The 19,107-nt window shown below is 43.4% G+C and overlaps 1 protein-coding gene across 1 annotated transcript in view; it reads left to right on the top strand.

Moving 5' to 3' along the window:
• The first annotated feature begins 972 nt into the window (after positions 1 to 972).
• The window catches only part of ADAM23 (ADAM metallopeptidase domain 23), a 171,887-nt gene continuing 153,752 nt past the window's right edge, over positions 973 to 19,107 (top strand). The window contains exons 1-2 of the mRNA XM_065413052.1: positions 973 to 1,144; positions 2,277 to 2,503. Of these exons, the coding sequence (XP_065269124.1) occupies positions 973 to 1,144; positions 2,277 to 2,503 (399 nt within the window). The remainder of the gene's footprint in view (positions 1,145 to 2,276; positions 2,504 to 19,107) is intronic.

The following is a 19,107-nucleotide window of genomic DNA, read 5'->3' on the forward strand; positions in this document are numbered from 1 at the left end:
TCCTCCAGCCTGACCACCTACATAGCATAGGCCAGACAACTTCTCCCTAATAATTCCTAAGTGGTTAGAAGGAACATTTCTGTTTACACCGCAGGATAAGATGGCCCATCGCATTTCATTTAATAAGTAGAAGTTGGAGTCCAATTTGATTCTTAGTCCAGCGTTTAGCCTTTCGCAAAGCAACCAGTAAATCCCTGCTGTGAGCCACGGGCAAGAAGCAGGCGGGCAGAGCTCTGCGGAGCCGAGGCAGAGGTGCCCGTTCCTGGGGGACGGGGGGGCTGCCCGCCCACGCAGCACGGACCGGGGTCGGGGGGGTTGAGGGGCAGGGGCTCGGCGCTCTCTGCGGCCGGGCTGCTGCATCACTCCGCCGCTGCTGCATTTGCACGGAAGAAGCACGCGCCCCACCCGCCTCGTCAGCCAGCACCAGGGACCACTGTCTCTCTCTCTCGCGCGCGCGCTCTTCCCCATCTCTGCGCCTGAGACCCTCTCGCCTCTTCCCGGTGCGTGCGCGCGCAGCGACAATTGCAAGCCTGTGGGGAGGGGAGCGGGGCTGGGGCTCGCGCCGCAACACCGCCAGGCGAACGAGTAATGGGGGGGGGGGGGTGCGGGCGCGCGCCGGGGATGGGGAAGAGCGGGGAGGAGCAGGTGCCGTGCGCGCGCTAGCGATGGATGGGTGGGTGGAGGGGTACGGAGTCGCGCGCGCCCAGTCAGCAGCAGCAGCCCTTAGCAGCCAAGCGGCGAGGAGGGAGCCAGACGAGCTGGTGCCGCGGTGGAAGCTGCAGCTGGGACCTGTGGGGAGGGGGTGCCGCGCCCCCTCCGGACAGCGCCAGAGACACTCCCCCCGGGGCAGTATGAGGGCGGCGGTGCGGCTGTGGCTGTGATCCCCGCCGCAGAGGGGCAGCCCCGTCCCCGGCTCCTTCGCTGCGGCCGCCCCCAGCCCCCGTTAGAGCGGTGCCCCGGGAGCTATGAGCCATGAAGCCTCCTGGCAGCAGCGCCCTGCGGCAGCCCCTCTCCGGCCGCAGCCTCCCCGAAGCCGCCTCCTGCCTGAGGCTCCGGCCGCCCAGCCGCCTCCAACTGCTGCTGGGGCTGCTGCTCCTCTCCGGCCCCGCCTGGCCCCAGCCCTGGGGGGCTGCTGCAGCCACCGGTGGGTAGAGAGCGGCCCTTGGCGCTGGCAGCGCGCCGCCCCCGGCACAGGGGACACGGGGGTGGTTTTGTGTGTGTGTGTAAGAGTTCTGGGTGTGAGAGATCTGTCCATCTGTGTGTGTGAGAGAGACAGGTGTGTGGGTGTGCAAGAGAGATCTGTCCAGCCATCCATTTCACCCACCCCAAGAATCTTCCATGCCAGTCTGTTTTCTGCATTTAATAGTAATTGTCATATCTCCGCATATGACATTGTCATATCTCCAAATATGGGGCGTGTATCTATATTTGTGCATTTTAAAAATACCAAGCAGTGATGGGTTAAACCCCGCTTTAAATCCTGTATTCAGTTCGGGGGGAGGATGTGTATAAAATGCTTTGATGAAGCAGAAACAAATAATGTTTGGGAGGGTATTTTGTGATGTTTGTGGGAAGAACGTATCTGAAAATACAATATGTTTTTGAAGGTTTGAGCTGCATTTAAATGGAATGCTGGATGCAATTGTTTTCAATATGCCATTATTATTATTACTGCTATTATATTGCTTGCTAGATTGATTGATACCAGATACCTTGAAAATGAACAGAAAGGAAATGGGGGTTTGAGCAGGAAAACCCTGGAATGCTGCCTGCTAGAAATGCTCTTGGCATTCTCAAAGTTACAAGAATAGGGAAAATTGGCCATTATGTAAAGGGAATTGATTAACATTCAGTGCACATAAACTCGGGACTCAAGTTGTCTTAGGAATGTGGGGAGTGTTCCCAGCAGTTTCACAGATGTATGCATGGTTCACTATAGCACAGTGTGCCTGTGTGCAGCCAGCACAGAGAAGTGTAAGGGAGGACTGCATGTCCATTAAGAGATTTCCCCCTCCCTTCCCCCAAGATGAAAGGCTTTAAAATACTCAACATCCGAGATTGCATGTGAAAATATACATGAATTTAAATAATACATGATAGCAGAAAAACGTTTAAAGTGTAAAAATGAATCAAACATACTGCATTAATGAGCAGTCTGTTATTTCTGTTTAAGCGAATAATACACTGGAATACAGCAAAACATATCTCTAGCTTCATTTTATGGAAAGAGACACATTCTGCACTTTAGTTTATGGCAGGCTACTTTTCTTCCTCAGCTCTGCATTGGAATGAAACTGCAGGAGGAATAGCAGGAGCACTGGCAGATAAAGAGAATACATTTCTACAGAGTAACAGCAGTAGCAGTAAGAATAACAACCAGAGCAATGAAATCCAGAAAGAAATCACACTGCCTTCAAGACTGGTCTATTATATCAACAGAGACTCTGAAAGCCCTTACCATATCCTGGACACTAGGGCAAGACACCAGCAGAAACACAACAAGGTAGGGACAAAAGAGACAATGTACAGTAGTTTAAAAGTAATAGTATCTGTTGTGGAACTGTATTACTTTAGAATATTTATTTAGCAGGACACCAAGACTTCAGAGGTCATTGCACCACTTTTAGAAGTGAAAGAAAAAAACCACTATTAATCTAGAATATGTTTCCACTTAAAAAAAAAAATATTGTGGAAATTTAAAGATAGGCCTGAATTGAAATTCTAGATTAATATCACTAATCCTGGTATTTTAGGGAAGTTGTGGCATTGGATCACAATTCAGCAATTTTTTGGATCACAATTCAGCAATTCAGCAATCTATAATCCCCATATAGATCACATTGGTTTGACTTAATCTGAATTGTGATACTGTAAGCAGCAAAATACTCTTTACAATTGTGCTAGACTACTCAAGTGTTTGTGGCCTTTGCCTTGTTTTTAAACATGAGACCATTTAACTCAAAGTGTTGCTAAATGAACTAAATTCTGGTTTTCTGCTAATGCATGCACAGTAACAATAATAAAAGTTGCCAGTTTTCAAAATCTTTAGTCAGAAACTGAACACTTTTATAATTAAAAACTGAAAAAAATGTTATTTACCTTGTGCTGATACAGATTTATAAACCTGAGCTGGTCAGTAGAAATGTGCCTGAATTGATGTGTGATTTAGGAATATGGTATTGGTTTTGTGTAATGATCAGGTCTAGAAGTAAATATACCTCAAAATATCTCTTTCAAACCATTTTATATTACTTGAAAAATGCTTTTCCATTGAAAAAGGATGAAGGAATTTTACTCCTGCCCATGGATTCTGCATTAAAAAGATAACATTTTGGAAGGTGAAGAGGATTTGTGCAAGAAGAGATCAATGTCTCTATTCTTATCATGAAAAGTTGGATCTGTGTATAGAATACTGCTATGAGACTCTGATGCATTGGTGTTCCTATTGAATTAGATTAGATTTCTACTAAGATCAAACAAATTCACTATGCTTGATGTTATTTAAATAAATGACTATAAATTTGTTAATATTTTGACATGCATTGTATAACATTTTATAGCTTGTGGTAATTTTGAGCTAATTATAAATAATATCATTTGGGCCTCCTCATTTAAAATTATTCGGAGTCTCTAATTACGGTTTAATGAGGAGGGAGGTGCTTACTAGGTAATTCAGCACAGAAATACAAGATCCTGGCAGGTGCTGATGGATACTCATACGATTTCTAGGAATATTCTAGGGTACTATAGAAAAGTGAGTCCATTGCTGGAATTCTGTTTAATTAGCCTCATTTTCCTACTATGCTACTTGCAGAAATGACATCACAGTATCTCACAGGACTGAAACGTCACTTTCCAAAGTGTGGACTCATGTGGTTGTGATGTATGGGTGTGTGTGTGGGAGGTTAGGGAGGGTGGAGGTAGAGGTAGAGGGAGAGGAAGATTGAAGTATTTCACAGAATGATAAATGATAGGGAATAATATGGCATGTTTCCCAAAAGGAGTGGTAGCACTAGCACATAGAAAAATATTTCATCTACACATTTCTTTGATGCTGGATTCTGAACAATTTCCAGAGGTATCTACATTTATCCATTTGTCCAGCTCCTCTTTAAGAAAATTATTATATAAACAAAATTTAGTAAAGCTCTTTGTATTGTAATCGTTGCCTATCTTTGACTTCATGTACTGCTTTTCTAGATTTCTACAGAAATATATTTCCTTTGTGTAGTTGCTCATTAGAAATTCTTTATTCTCTCTCCTTAGTATCTTCCAAATTTACTGATAAGGATTGTCTTGCTCTTTTCTCTTCTGACTTCTTGCAGAAAGGGAAAACTTAAGGAGGAAATTCAGGGTGGTGCAGTGTGGGGAATAAAGTGTTTGCAGGCTTCCAGAAAGATTTGGGGATGTAGGTCTGGGAATAATGTAGATGATCTGAGATTTGTGGGGAAATTTTGCAGGTCTTGGGGCACATCCAGCCGCTTTACCAGTCTCTCCTTGTGTTACTTCTCCATGTATTATTATTTTTTGTTTTTTAAGGAGTTTTGATGCCATTCCCTACCTTCCTGTGCCCTAGTCTCTACCTCAGGTTTGTGTAGAACAGTGGTTCTCAAACTGTAGGTCAGGACCCCAAAGTGGGTTGTGACCCCATTTTAATGGGGTCACCAGGGCTGGCATTAGACTTGCTGGGGCCCGGGGCAGAAGCTGAAGTCCAAGCCCCACCTCCCTGGGTCGAAGCCAAAGCCCGAGGGCTTCAGCCCTGGGCAGCTGGGCTCAGGCTTTGGCTTCAGCTCTGAGTGGTGGGGCTCAGGTTACAGGCCCCTCACCTGGCGCTAAAGCCCTGGGGCTTTGCCCCTCCACCTCGGGTGGTGGGGCTTGGGTGGGCTCAGGCTTCAGTCCCCCCCTCCTGGGGTCATGTAGTAAGTTTTGTTGTCAGAAGGGGGTCATGATGCAATGAAGTTTGAGAATCCAGGGTGTAGAAACTGTTGATGGAGCAGAACTCTGCAGGAGTTAATGCTGATCTTGTTACCATTAATTTCAATGGGTATGCTCAGGGCTGAGTACTGTGTAGAGTGGCTCTCGTTTCCACTCAACTGTGCCCCCTTGACCTGACTAGCCCCACTATGCAATATTCTTACAGAGGAGTTTCTGTAAGCTTGAAGGTCAAGCAGAACATGTCTTGTTGGCTCTCTTCCTTGATGGGTTTTTGCCCTTTTGGAGCTGAACTTCCACTGCTTTGATCCCTTTCACATAGCAAAGGGATTGACTGTGCTTTCACTGGATTCTCCCTTGTGCATTGCATTATGTTTAAATTGCTCAACTGTACTTCCAAAGTACTGACAGTTCCAGCCGAGTTTATATTTTGGACCTTGTCCCATACCTATCCTCTTCTTTTCATTTACTCCACCAACAATTCCTCCCTCAACATTTTGTTTCCTCCTCCTGCGTATTTGTATCATGGAGGACAGCACAAAAATGCACTAAAAATGCATAATCTCCCAATCACAGTTTGCCAAGATACTATTCTTACCACATGAAATGAGTGGGTTTTTTTTTATCCTTTCCCAAATATTATAATGACAAATAAGCAAGTTATATGCATCTTTGGATTTCCCACTGCATTCTGTTTTTTATATGTCTGTCTTGTTTTGGAAGGCCTTCTGGTCAGGAATTGCCTTTCATGAATTATTGGTAAAGAGGTGATCACATTGTAAGTGATAAACAAATTAATAATTTTCAAAATCAGTCAACAAGAGGTCTATTTTTAGGATTGATAATTTAGGTGTAAATAACGAGGGGGCAAACATGACATCCTTTTTTAAACGTGCTAGTTAGTTAAGGAAAGAAATGTTTGATATTTTTATGCATTTTAATGAGATGTATGACCCCAAATCTTGTTTTGTGAGCATTGTTTTATTGCATCTTTTATATGTAATTGGTACTGAAGTGCCTAGAAATAAAGGGCTTAATCCTGTAAACCCTCTGTGCAGCTGCCATTGAGGTTAATGGGAATGGGAGCTCCCCATATGGTTGGCTGTGGGATTGGGCCTGAATGCCTCCTAAATGCTGAATCACTATGCAAAGCTTATGGAATGTATGAGTGTGTAAAATGAGAGAGGTGTATGTCGGAGGAGAAATAGAGCAATGCAGAAAGGTTTTTAAAATAGCATTTTTTTTCTTTTAAACATCTCTTCCTGATGGTAAAGTGTTTACAAGATGATTATTTTGGAAGATATATATGAATTAAAGAGATAGTGTCAAGATAAAAATAATGGGTTGTATTCTCTTCCCAATTATACTGGTGTAACCCAGTTGCAATAATTGGGATCACGCTGGTGTAACTAAGAGGAGAATTTGGTCCAATATATTTTTGAAGTCCTTACTGGTAACTCTTGTGACAGTACTGATTATTTAAAAACTCTTTCTGCTGTTTTGACTTATTTGTCTAGTCAATTTTCATTTTCTGTTTCTTTTCTGTAGTGCTTGGGTTGTGAATGCTGTGGGGAATGTCTAACAAAAAAGAAAGCTATATAACTGAAATTCAAAGTACTTCATTAAAACATTTCCTATAGATATTAAATTGTGGGGACTTAAATTATCTTTGGGGTCTAAATCATTTGTCAACATCCGTTTATATGAAAAACTGTGTTTCATAAATACAAATGTCTTATGAACAACAAAATATACTACAGTATACTAAACATTTATGAATGGATGATTACATAAAACATAGTGAGGGATTGAGTGGCTCATGAAGATGAGTAATGGGATATAATACAGAGCTTTTAATCTTTATGTCATCAGTACAAATAAGGCCCAGGACATGGTGACTGTCATTACCTTCTGACACCTGTGCAGTTGTTTTATGTGTAATGAGCTGATGGTTTCTTTTAATTCTTGTATTTTTGTGTGGTGGATGCATGACCACTGTTATCATGTCATCTGTTATCATTGTAACTTAGTCCCTGACTCAAAGAGTTTACAATCTATTTTAAATGTTTTTACAGTAAATGCACAATCAAGACCTGATCCTGCCTTGGGCCCTTACGTGCTACTGTAATACAAGTAATTAAACAGAGAAACAAAAGAAACAACCTGATACATCAAGTCATGACTGAGGCACAGCCACAGTGCAGTATGGGGAATCGTGCACTTCCACTGTGTATGCTGTACATATTCTGTGGCTAGAGGACTTTAGTCTCCACTGTTGCAACCCTGGTCGTGTACAGAAGTGCTATAGCCATTTAAAAATATTTTTAAAAATTGAAAACTTACCACACTTATTTTTTTTAAAAGTAGCCTTTAGCAGAGCTGATTGTCTTCTCAGGTAAACAAACTATTTGTGTATCTTTTAAATCTATTTGCCATCTACTGTATATGCTTGCACAAGCATCTTACACCTCTTAGGCTTTGTACCCCCCAGTGATTTTTCTGTTTATCATCTCTTCATTGAAAGGCCACCATAATTAGGTCTAAATAGTCTAAATTATCAGTAAGGCCTCCCAATCTTTTTTATCTTCTGATCTTCCACATTTTTCTCTGATCCTAGACAGAAACCCACTGTCACTATTTTTTTGGCTAGATGAAAGCTTGAATTTCTAAGTTATAGACAGTGCAGCGGCTGAATGTTGAATGTATTTCTCCTTCAGCAACAAGTAGAATATTTTAAAACATTTTGGTACCTGAATGCTTTTTTGGCTCCATGGCTGAGAAGCTCACCAGGCTAGCAACCTATTTTATGTCTGAAAAATCACCAAATATATAATAGAAGATGTTCTTGGTTGGGATAATAGCACACCTGTACTGCATTATAATGTATTTAGATTCACCTTCACCTTCTGATATTATCCCAGAAAGATGCATGCAAGTGTAATATTTTATAGACATTAAAATATTCCTATTTTATTTGTAAGAAAATCAAATTTTCCTGGGGAGGGAGTATTTAGAATAGGGGTTTAAGAGTCAGTACTTTGGCTTCTATTCCTCCCATGCCACTGACTGACCTTGGGACGCTACATCCTTCAATTTCTTTCTCTATAAGTTGAGCATAATTCCTTCTTTACAGGGGTATTATGAAGTTTATTAATGTGGAGTGCTTTGAGATCATAGGGTGAAAGGCAGCATATAAGTTGTTATTTTTGCCCTTATCCTCCTTTTCCCTCCACTATTATTAATTTATTTGTTGCATCATCTTAAGTTAGGGCAACATAGAGAACCCTTCACTCATTATAGTGAGAAATCACTCACATGAATAGTTCAGTTGAAGTCAGTAGGACTACTTCTGTATAAGGAGGCGTTTACTATCTGGGTCTTAAATTTATAACTCATTGGGCAGGGATTGTATGTTTGTATAGAACGTGGCATCCTGGGGGCCCTGACTCTAAGTCTTTGGGCACCTTGTCAATACAGATGAACACTAATTCCCCATGCATCACTATTTAAAAATTACAATTAGTAAGAAGATGGTGGGTACAGAAGATAAACTTTTATGTGAAAAGTAAGCAGGAGCAGATGAAACCCTAAGGAAGCAAGTCTTCATGCAAATAAAATGAGTTCCAGTTGAAATAACTCCTCAGAAATCCTTTGGAAGACTGTGCTCCTCAGAAGAGGCTGTGTAGTATCTTATGGTGAGACGATACTATGTCTCTGTTTTCTACTTATGTAGTAAGGCCTGCTGCTCTTCAGTCCTGATATGTCAATTAAATCTTTCCCTAATTTACCTGTCATTGGATTGAAAATGATCTCGTACATTGTAAACATTATTCAAAACAAAACAAACAAACAAGATTAGGTTGCAGTGGCTTTCAAGAATATGAGGTATGTGTTTTTAAAAAAATATTTTCCAAACAAACCAAAATCCTCAAATATTAGAGTTAAGGTTGCCCTACTCAAACACAGCACCTATCCTGAGTTTTAAAACAGAGTTTTATAACTTGTTTCATACATACGTTACTGCACTAATGAAGGCGATTTGGATTTTTTTTTAAAATATAAGTGTTCTAATTAATTTCATGATCTATCATGTAAAGTTTGTTTGTACACATGTAAGTTTGTAAGGTTTACATGTATGGCACTTGGCCTGGTTTACATTACAAACTTGTGTCATTATAACTACGTTGTTCAGGGTTGTGGAAAATCCACACCCCTGAGCGACGCAGCTATACTGACTGAACTCCTGTTGTTTTGGGCCCCACACTACAAGAAGGATGTGGAAAAATTGGAAAGAGTCCAGCGGAGGGCAACAAAAATGATTAGGGGGCTGGAGCACATGAGTTATGAGGAGAGGCTGAGGGAACTGGGATTGTTTAGTCTGCAGAAGAGAAGAATGAGGGGGGATTTGATAGCTGCTTTCAATTACCTGAAAGGGGGTTCCAAAGAGGATGGATCTAGACTGTTCTCAGTGGTACCAGATGACAGAACAAGGAGTAATGGTCTCAAGTTGCAGTGGGGGAGGTTTAGGTTGGATATTAGGAAAAACTTTTTATCTAGGAGGGTGGTGAAGCACTGGAATGGGTTACCTAGGGAGGTGGTGGAATCTCCTTCCTTAGAGGTTTTTAAGGTCAGGCTTGACAAAGCCCTGGCTGGGATGATTTAGTTGGGATTAGGTCCTGCTTTGAGCAGGGGGTTGGACTAGATGACCTCCTGAGGTCCCTTCCAACCCTGATATTCTATGATTCTATGTACACTGTGCTATGTTGACGGGAGGGCTTCTCCTGTCGACATAGCTACTACCTCTTGGGAAGGTGGAGTACTTAATGCTGATGGGAAGAGCTCTCTTGTTGGCGTAGGTAGCACCTCCACTAAGCGCTACAGCAGTGCAGCTGTACTGTTGCAGCACTACGTGTAGAAAAGCCCTTGCAGAATTGGCTGGCATGTGGTAAAGCCTGATTATGAGAAGTACTGAGCACTCTCAGCGCTTTGCATGATTGTGACCTTAATGATCCTGTGACGTTACACCCCATATTCTTCATAGAAATATAGTTATGATATGCATATGGCATAACCAAGATATATTTTATGCAAGATGACTCATGTAAGGTATCATTGGAAAGGTTATGATTTACTGAACGTGATTATCCAATTTGTATGCATGTATCATTTCTGTGTCTAAAGTTAGGAATATTGACTATGTAACAATGACAACTGTGTGTGTATTTGTGAGACACCCACCAGACAACTGGTCATCACAGCTTTGATGGGCTGTTAGGAAGAAACAATAAGACCGAAGATACTAATCTCTCTCCTTCCTGAGAGGCATCCTGGGATGTAGATGTGATACTACCAGGTCACGTGATAAGATCACCTGATACAAAATACCACCTTGAACACTGCTGGTACTTTTCCTCTGTAGATGGATGGGGATCAAACAAAGGTTTCCCACCTCAGGAAAATCCTTTTTAAGCCTGGGGGGAGGGGGGGAAGAAAGGGGAGGTTTAATCTATACCAAGGGTCGGCAACTTTCGGCACACAGCCCATCAGGGTAATTCGCTGGCGGGCTTCCCGCAGCTCCCATTGGCTCAACCACGGCCACTGGGAGGTGCGGGGAGCTGTGCCTGCAGATGGTCAACGTAAACAAAATGTCTCGCAGCCTGCCAGCAGATTACCCTGATGGGCTTTGTGCCGAAGGTTGCTGACCTCTGATCTAGACTCTCCTACATTGCCTACCCAAGAAGGACTGCTGAAAGTACCTGAGGGGAAAAAGGAACTAACGTGAAGGGAAAGGAGGGGTGAGTCCAGACTGAGACAGGGGTCCAGTCTGTAAGAGGAAATAATTGGAACTCTGAGCTACAGAAACTCTGCATCCTGCCTAATTCAACATTTAGGGTGAGAAATTACATTTTGTAACCTGTTTCTTTAGTGAATCAAGTTTAGTTTGCGTGTTTTGTTTTATTTGCTTAGTAATCTGCTTTGTTCTGTTTTCTATCCCTTATATTCACTTGAAATCTGCCTTTTATAGTTAATACATTTGTTTTGTTTATTATTAAACCCAGTTTATGCAATTTCTAATGGGGGTGGGGAGGATAAGTTGTGCATGTCTCCCTTCACATTGAAGGAGAGGGCATATTTTTAGGAGTTTGTTCTGTGCAGTTCTTTCTGTACAGCACAAGACAGTATTATTTTGAGTTTATTCCCCAAAAGGGGTGTGCACGTGAGTGCTGGGTGAATCCTCTCACACAGAGCTGACTTCAGTCTGTGTCTGCAGTTGGATGTGGGCCCCCGACCTCACTGTATGTGCTGCAAGAGGCTGGAGAGCCTAATTCAGCAAAACAGGGAGAGGGAATCCAGGCTGGTGGAGCAGGAGGAGGGGCTCAGTGAAGCCCCAGTACATCAGGTGGCATCCCAAAGGGGGTCTAACCCGTCACAGATCTCCTAGATACTATGTATCTAAACACCATTTGTAACATTATTTTATGTGTATGTTGACTTCATTGGGACTTAAGCATGTGTTTAAAGTTAAGCGAGTTTGTAAGTACACTGCTGAATTGGGACCTAGGTGCAGCTAGTGAATTCTTGCAAGTTCTGCTTTATGCTGAAAGTGCTGAACTTCCAACCATGATGATATCATTCAGAAAATAAGGCTTTTGTGGCTTCTGTTTGGTGTCACAAGTGCCCAAGAAATCTTCCAAAGGAAAATGAAAGAAATTCTGCAAGGGCTGAAGGGAGGGGAAGTGTATGTGGGTGACATTTTAGTTTAGTCTAAGTTAGAGGAAAATCATATTGTAAGGTTGGAATAAGTTCTGAAGGCAATTGAGGTTACTTATTGGATTAAAATGAAATAGAGGAAAATGTACTGAACAGAAAATTGAGCTACAGTTCTTGGAGCATGTGATTGATTTTATCTGGATCTGCCCTCCGATCCCCCTTTATCAAAGTATAGTTGAAATGCTACCACCTAAAAGAATTCAGAACCTATGCAGTTTCTTGGAATGATATAGCTATTGAGCAAATTCATATCTAGTTTACCCTCAAAAGGCCAAGCTTGTTATGAACTGCTCTGTGAATCTGGGTTAAAGCACAGGAACATGCTTTTAAGGATCTAAATAATTTATTGACCACATCCCTATACATTTTATGCTGTTTCTAAATCTAGAGCCATTGTGGAAGATGTTGGCAGCTATGGTCTGGATGTGCTGATAGTTCATTTACATGCAAATGATTAGAAACCTGTAGCATATTGTTCTAGATGGCTTTTAGACTCTTGGACCAGTATACAAAAATAGGGAGAGAACATTTGATCATAGGCTCACAAAATATTTGCAAGGTCTTGGTATTTTCAAGGTTCAGACAACCATGGTCCACTGTCTCCAGTAACAAACAGTAAAGACACAGATAGGGGGCCTCTTACATGCTAGAGATTGCTAGTGCCTTTACACCTATTGTAAAATATGCTCCAGGGAAGTTTGTGGTGGCGGCTACACTTTATCAGGGAGTTCTGTTGGTTACCCACATTCTGCAGAAGCTTGCGATTATATAGAATCACATATTGGTACCATTTTGAGTGTCCTGATAGCTTTCTAATAAAAATTAGAACTGATTAAAATAGACACTCATGCTGATTCATAACTACCCACTGTATCCAGGATTGTAAGCTATAGTTCACACAGGTGTTTTTTTGTTTTTGTTTTGTTTTGTTTTGTTTTTTAAATATCAGGGTCCCACATCTAGCCTGTGACTTCCATGCAGTGATACAAGAATTCACCAAAGTTGACAGCTTATGGCAATTTTGTTACCCTATAGTCCTTGAAAGATGATTCATGGTGAAGAATACATGAGACATCAGTCTCACAAAATGCCAGGAGCAAGCCAAAGTATCAGTTGTGGTGTCCCAGCATAGGACAGATCTTAACTGTTCTAGACTTAGAGTGGCCAGAAAAACACAATCCAAAGAGCCTCTAATACTCAGGGTTAATTGGTAGTCCTTGGAAAAGAATTGGCACTAAACTTATGTGAAGAAAAGGGACATACCTATCGGATAGCCATTGACTTTTTTTCTGGGTTTGTAAACATTCTTCTTCTCATTAGACCCACAAGTCAGTAGCTCACAGAGACATTAAAAGGCTCTCATTCTTGAATTCCAGAAGAAATAGTTGCTGATGGGAACAGTTTGCCATGAATTCCAAGCTGGTGGGATAAAGTATGACTTTGGAATAAAGTATTCCCTTCAGCACCTAGCAACTACAAGGGAATGGATTAGTAGAAAGAGTAGTTCAGATTGTCAAGAGAATGCTACAACAAACAATCTTGTATATTAGGTCTTCTGAGCGATTGTCTGCTCAGCTGCTTGTGTTTAATTGAAGAGATCATCCCAGCCAGCTCTGGGGCAGTATTTTTGTCCTAAGTGTCCCTGCTTAAAAGATGTGAGGCTGAGACACATCCAAACCTAAGAGGTCTCAGGCTTTCATTTTTAACTGACTGAGGCCTTGTCTACACTGGCAAGTTTCTGCGCAGTAAAGCAGCTTTCTGTGGAGTAACTCCTGAGGTGTACACACTGCCAGGCCACTTAGTGCGCAGAAACTGCGCAGTTACAGTGCTGTAAAAAAACCACCCTGGTGAGAGGTGTACAGCTTTCTGCCGGGGCTACAGCCCCCGGTGCCAGTGTAGACACCCTGATCGATTACAGTGCTGTGCTTGGCCTCCGGGAGGTGTCCCACAATGCCTGTTCTCATCTCTCTGGTCATCGGTTTGAACTCTACTGCCCTGCCCTCAGGTGACCAACCGTGAGCCCCACCCCTTAAATTCCTTGGGAATTTTGAAAGTCCCCTTCCTGTTTGCTCGGTGATGTGTGCAGTGGTCTCAGTGCATCTTTCCAGGTGACCATGCCTGCTCCACGCACCAGGCGATCCCCCTCTTGGAGCAATGCTGAGCTGCTGGACCTCATCAGCATTTGGGGAGAGGAGGCTGTCCAGTCCCAGCTGCACTCCAGCTGTAGGAATTATGATACCTATGGACAGATTTCACGATGCATGACAGAAAGGGGCCATGACCAGGACACACTACAACGCAGGGTCAAAGTGAAGGAGCTGCGGAATGCCTACCACAAGGCGCGGGAGGCAAACTGCCATTCTGGTGCTGCACCCATGAGCTGCCGGCTCTACAAAGAGCTGGACGTGATACTCGGTGGCGACCCCACCTCCACCGCGAAGGTCACTGTGGATACTTCGGTGGTTCATGTGCCAGTTGAGAGTGGACCGAGCCAGGCGGAAGAAATCTTGCACGAGGATGTGGAGGGGGATCCAGAGGTAGAGGACGACTCGGAGGTCAGAGATGCATGCAGCCAGGAGTTGTTCTCTAACCCGTAGGAGGCTTGCCAGTCGGAGCTTGGCGAAGCACAAACAGGAGAGGAGGCCCTTGGTAAGTGGCTTTGATTTTGGGAATCACTGAAGCGAGTTGTTGGGGGCAGGAGGGTTACAGAAAGCAGGCTTGTGTCTGTATGATTCGGATACCATCACATGCCTAGTCTGAGCGGTGGAACAGGGTGTTGATCGACTCCCTCACTTCACGGGAATCTGCCTCAGAGATCTCCACAAAACTCTCATGGAGATACTGGGCAATCCGCTGCCGCAAGTTCTTGGTAGAGCTGAGGGGTGGGGGGTGGGGTGGGGGACCATTGCTGCACACAGGCGGCTCGCATAAGGGCCAGGGCTTGGAGAAGACCCTCCCTTGATTCCCTGCTCACCCTCAGCAGCGAGATATCTTCCGTAATGAACACAGCCTGTGGAAAATATGGGGACAGTAATGATTATAAGGCTCCCCCTACAGTGCTGGCTCTCCACGAAGGACCACGTGCCCAGTGTACAGTACGGTTCTGGAACACTGATTTCCCCTGCCCCTGCGGTTACTCACCATTTTGGGGGTCTTGTGGCTCACATGTGCTTGCCTGGTGTCAGCCAGTTAGCTACAGGTATGTGAATAGTGGCTGTGTTCTAAATCACTGAATCAGTGGCCTGTGTGTTGCAAACAATACTGCTTCTGTAAAATGTTGCATTTTGGCTTCACAGAGATGACCTTGGGAGCCCAGCCTCCCTCTTTGTTATCGCTGGCTGAACAGCTGCGCAGAATTAGAAAGCGGCCATGAAGAACGAAAGAGGACTTTTTGCGTGATGTCATGATGCACTCCCCGGCCGAAAAACAAGAATTGAAGGAGTGGCGGGACAGTGAGAAGAGGGACCAAAAGGAGAATGCGGCGTGCCGGAACAAAGCGGCTCTTAAAGGTTATGGAGCGCCAGGCGGACACGCTTCAGGCGCTACTAGCACTGCAAACCGAGCAGCTCTGCGCCCACCCTTCCCTGCGATCGCTGTCGCAAAACTCTTTCCCATGCGCCCCCCAGACACCGCCAACACACTCTTACCAACCTCCTGGCTCCAGTCTGTACCCGCTGCATTCCACTCCTGCCCCGTCACAGTCCAGCCCTGTGGACTCCCAGGACTCACTTCACTCAACACCCAACCCTCTGCAGTTTAGCCATGCGGAAGTACAGTACCCACTGCACTGTACTCCAAAGACAAGGTTGCATATGATACCTGGACATACACAAATCTTTAACTGCCTTGGGACCCTCCCTTCCTTCATCCCCCAGAGTGCTGAGGTGTTTTTTTGTTTGTCTCTCTCCTCCAGTTGTTGTTTTTTAATAAAATAATTGTTTTGATTTTAAAGCAATCTTTATTCCATTAATTGAAAGCAAACAGAGCCCTGCAAAGCAACAGGCAATTTTCTTAAACCTTCACAGTTCTGCACCAATCACAATCACCTCCTAGCATTACAAGCACTGCACTCCCGAGCATAGCAACAAATATTAGTGACTTTCAGCTTCAAATTGCTGCCTCACCGCATCCCTGATCCTTATGGCCCCATGCTGCGCCCCTCTAATAGCCCTGGTCTCTGGCTGTTCAAATTCAGCCTTCAGATGCTGAGCCTCAGCGGTCCAGCCCTGAGTGAAGCTTTCACCCTTCCCTTCACAAATATTATGGAGCGTACAGCACGCTGCTATAAGCATAGGAATATTGTCATCGGCCAGGGCCAGCCTCCCATATAGGCAGTGCCAGTGGGCCTTTAAACGGCCAAAAGCACACTCGACCGTCATTTTGTACTTGCTCAGCCTGTTGTTGAACCGCTCCTTACTGCTGTTTTTATTTTGGCCGCAGCAAAAATGGAAAAGAGAATCTGACTCTTCCCTCTTGAGCTAGCTCCACTGCATTTGATTGGTAGTGCTGTGCGGCAGGAAAGCTTAGTGTAATATTGCAGCTTTGCAGCTAGAGAGTAGCCTTTGTCGTCATAACAAGCACTTGTGCTGAGGAAGCAAACAGTTTCCTTTTATATCTTTTAAACTACACCTCTACATCGATATAACACTGTCCTTGGGACAGTGTTTTCACCGCGTTAGAGATGAAACCACGTTATATCGAACTCGGTTTGATTCGCCGGAGTGCACAGCCCCGCCCCCCCGGAGCACTGCTTTACCGCGTTAGATCTGAATTCGTGTTATATCGGGTCGCGTTATATCGTGGTAGAGGTGTATATATAACTAGATGGGAACAACAAGAATATAGGTTTCACATACTCGCATACGTACCGATGAAGTCACATATATCCCATATGTGTATCAAGTGTGTGCATGTATACAGACTGCACAAGCAATATGTGTAATTTTTCTTATGCATAGAAAAGGAAACATCTAAAGGGTGTGCATATAAAGAAAGTGTTATACACATTCCAGGAATATCATTTCTTATTTTGACGTATGCTGTCTATGACTTGTTTGTTTAAGAGGAAATGAATTTCAAATCACACTTTAGCACTATAAATCACTGGAATATCAGCATCCCACAATATAGGAATTAATGCATTTCTTTAAAAGACAACAATATCAATAGTGTGTAACATTCTTCAGAAATATTCCCCCTCCCACGAATGAGGCACATTACATAAAATCATAATGGCTGAAACACAAAGTAATAAAACACTTTATGCTAACTTGTTATAAATAATATAAATCAGTTGCCAGGGTGAAATACTATTTTAGTCTTCACTAATTAGGGTGACCTAGTCGCTGACTCATTGCTGCCACACGTGAATGATGAGATTAGTCTAAACACATAAAAGTAATATGTTTATTTCATCCCAGGGTTGTTCATTATGGTGGTTCCATAGTTATGATTGAGCTAGGATTTTTGCTTTTGACAGGACCATAAAATCTCTCTGGTGCTGAAGCTGTGAATAGCTGTATATAAATCTTGGTTAGGCATTAACTCTTTACCGTAACACAAGCAATGAAGAATAATTGTGCGTTTGTGCGCGCACGTGCATGTATATAATTATTATAGAGGCACCAATCACAAATCCGTGGTTATGGTTGAGTTTTATTTTGGCTCTCTGGATTGTATGAAAAATACAGTATATCTTTCTCAACTCTCAGCATTTATTCTTTGAGTGCAGAATGGCTTTTTTGAAAATGTACACGTAAATTTATTAATTTGTTTGGGTTAAAATTCATTATAAACTAGGACTTAAGAAATGTATTGTCAGTCTATTCTTTATCCTGAATGATCTTAACAGTGGAATAACAAGCTCATCAAACTTTCCACATAGTCAAAATTAATTTAAATCTTGTGCATAGGCTGCATTTGAAAAATATATATATTCTAATTATTTTAAGTTATTAGTAATTGTATCTAAATGTTATGATTATATTGTTTATGGAGAGGCTCAGGTAACTTTTAGTGGGACCATTGTGACTTCATAGATAGCTCAACCAGCTGCCACCCTTTTCCTACAAAAACAATGAGGAGTCCTTGTGGCACCTTAGAGACTAACACATTTATTTGGGCATAAGCTTTCGTGGGCTAAAACCCACTTCTTCGGATGCATGAAGTGAAAAATACAGGAGCAGGTATAAATACATGAAAGGATGGGGGTTGCTTTACCAAGTGTGAGGTCGGTCTAACGAGATAAATCAATTAACAGCAGGATACCAAGGGAGGAAAAATAACTTTTGAAATGGTAAGAGAGTGGCCCATTACAGACTAAACTTAATTTCCCCAATACTAATTTCTCCCTACTGTTACTCACACCTTCTTGTCAACTGTCTGTAATGGGGCACTCTCTTACCACTTCAAAAGTTATTTTTCCTCCCTTGGTATCCTGCTGTTAATTGATTTATCTCGTTAGACTGACCTCACGCTTGGTAAAGCAACCCCCATCCTTTCATGTATTTATACCTGCTCTTGTATTTTTCTTGTCAATTTCACGGCTCCAGCAGTTCCCTGCTGTGAACCTTGCACCTTGGCTGTGAACCTTGGCTCACAGCTCAGGCTGTCACCCTGGTGTTGGTGGGGGGCTCCAGCTAGAGGCCAGCTGCCCCCCTGGGCTCCCAGCCACCCACTCCTAGTGGGCTGCTGCCTGGGCTTCCCTCTGCCCACTGGGAGCCCTGCTTCCTCCCAGCTCCCCACTCCCAGCTGGGCTGCTGCCTGGGCTCCCTGCTCCAAGCCTGGCTGCCAGGCGCTGAGAGCCAGGGCTCCCAGCTCCCAATGGAGATCCCAGAGCTGTCAGAGAATGGCTGAGTCAATTTCACTGCTGGTTGTCTCTATGCTGTGGGTCTCTGCTTGGGGCTGTCACCCCACGGCAGATCGGGGGCTCCAGCTGTGAGCTCTTCATCGCCGTCAGTGCCCCACAATGCCCCACTTCAGTTGGTGCAAGCACTCCTGGTGGGGACGTGCTCCACTGATAGAAGAAGGGTAGTGTGGACACCAATTGCCGATTGAATTACTGCGGTGGTTGTAGGTTGACCTCAATTAAGTTGACCTAATTTTGTAGTGTAGACAAAGCCTAAAATATCAGTGCTTGAAAAGCTCCTCAAGGCACTGCTGTCTCAGCTCCACTGCACAACAAGGCAGCACTGTTGGGAGAAGTGGGGCAGAAACAGAGGGTCCTTAAAGTGCAAAGACATTCGGATTAAGAGTATTGGTTCTTTTATTGTTTTTAATGTTTTCTCTGTAATATTTTTACTTTAAAAATAAATGTGCTAGCTTAGAAGAGGTTGTGTGGTGACTTAAAACTTCGGACAATATGCTGGTCATAGCCTTCAGAGAGAAAGGAAAGTGCAGGCACTG

This window comes from Emys orbicularis, chromosome 11 (assembly GCF_028017835.1).
Source record: "Emys orbicularis isolate rEmyOrb1 chromosome 11, rEmyOrb1.hap1, whole genome shotgun sequence".
NCBI classification, from domain to species: domain Eukaryota; kingdom Metazoa; phylum Chordata; order Testudines; family Emydidae; genus Emys; species Emys orbicularis.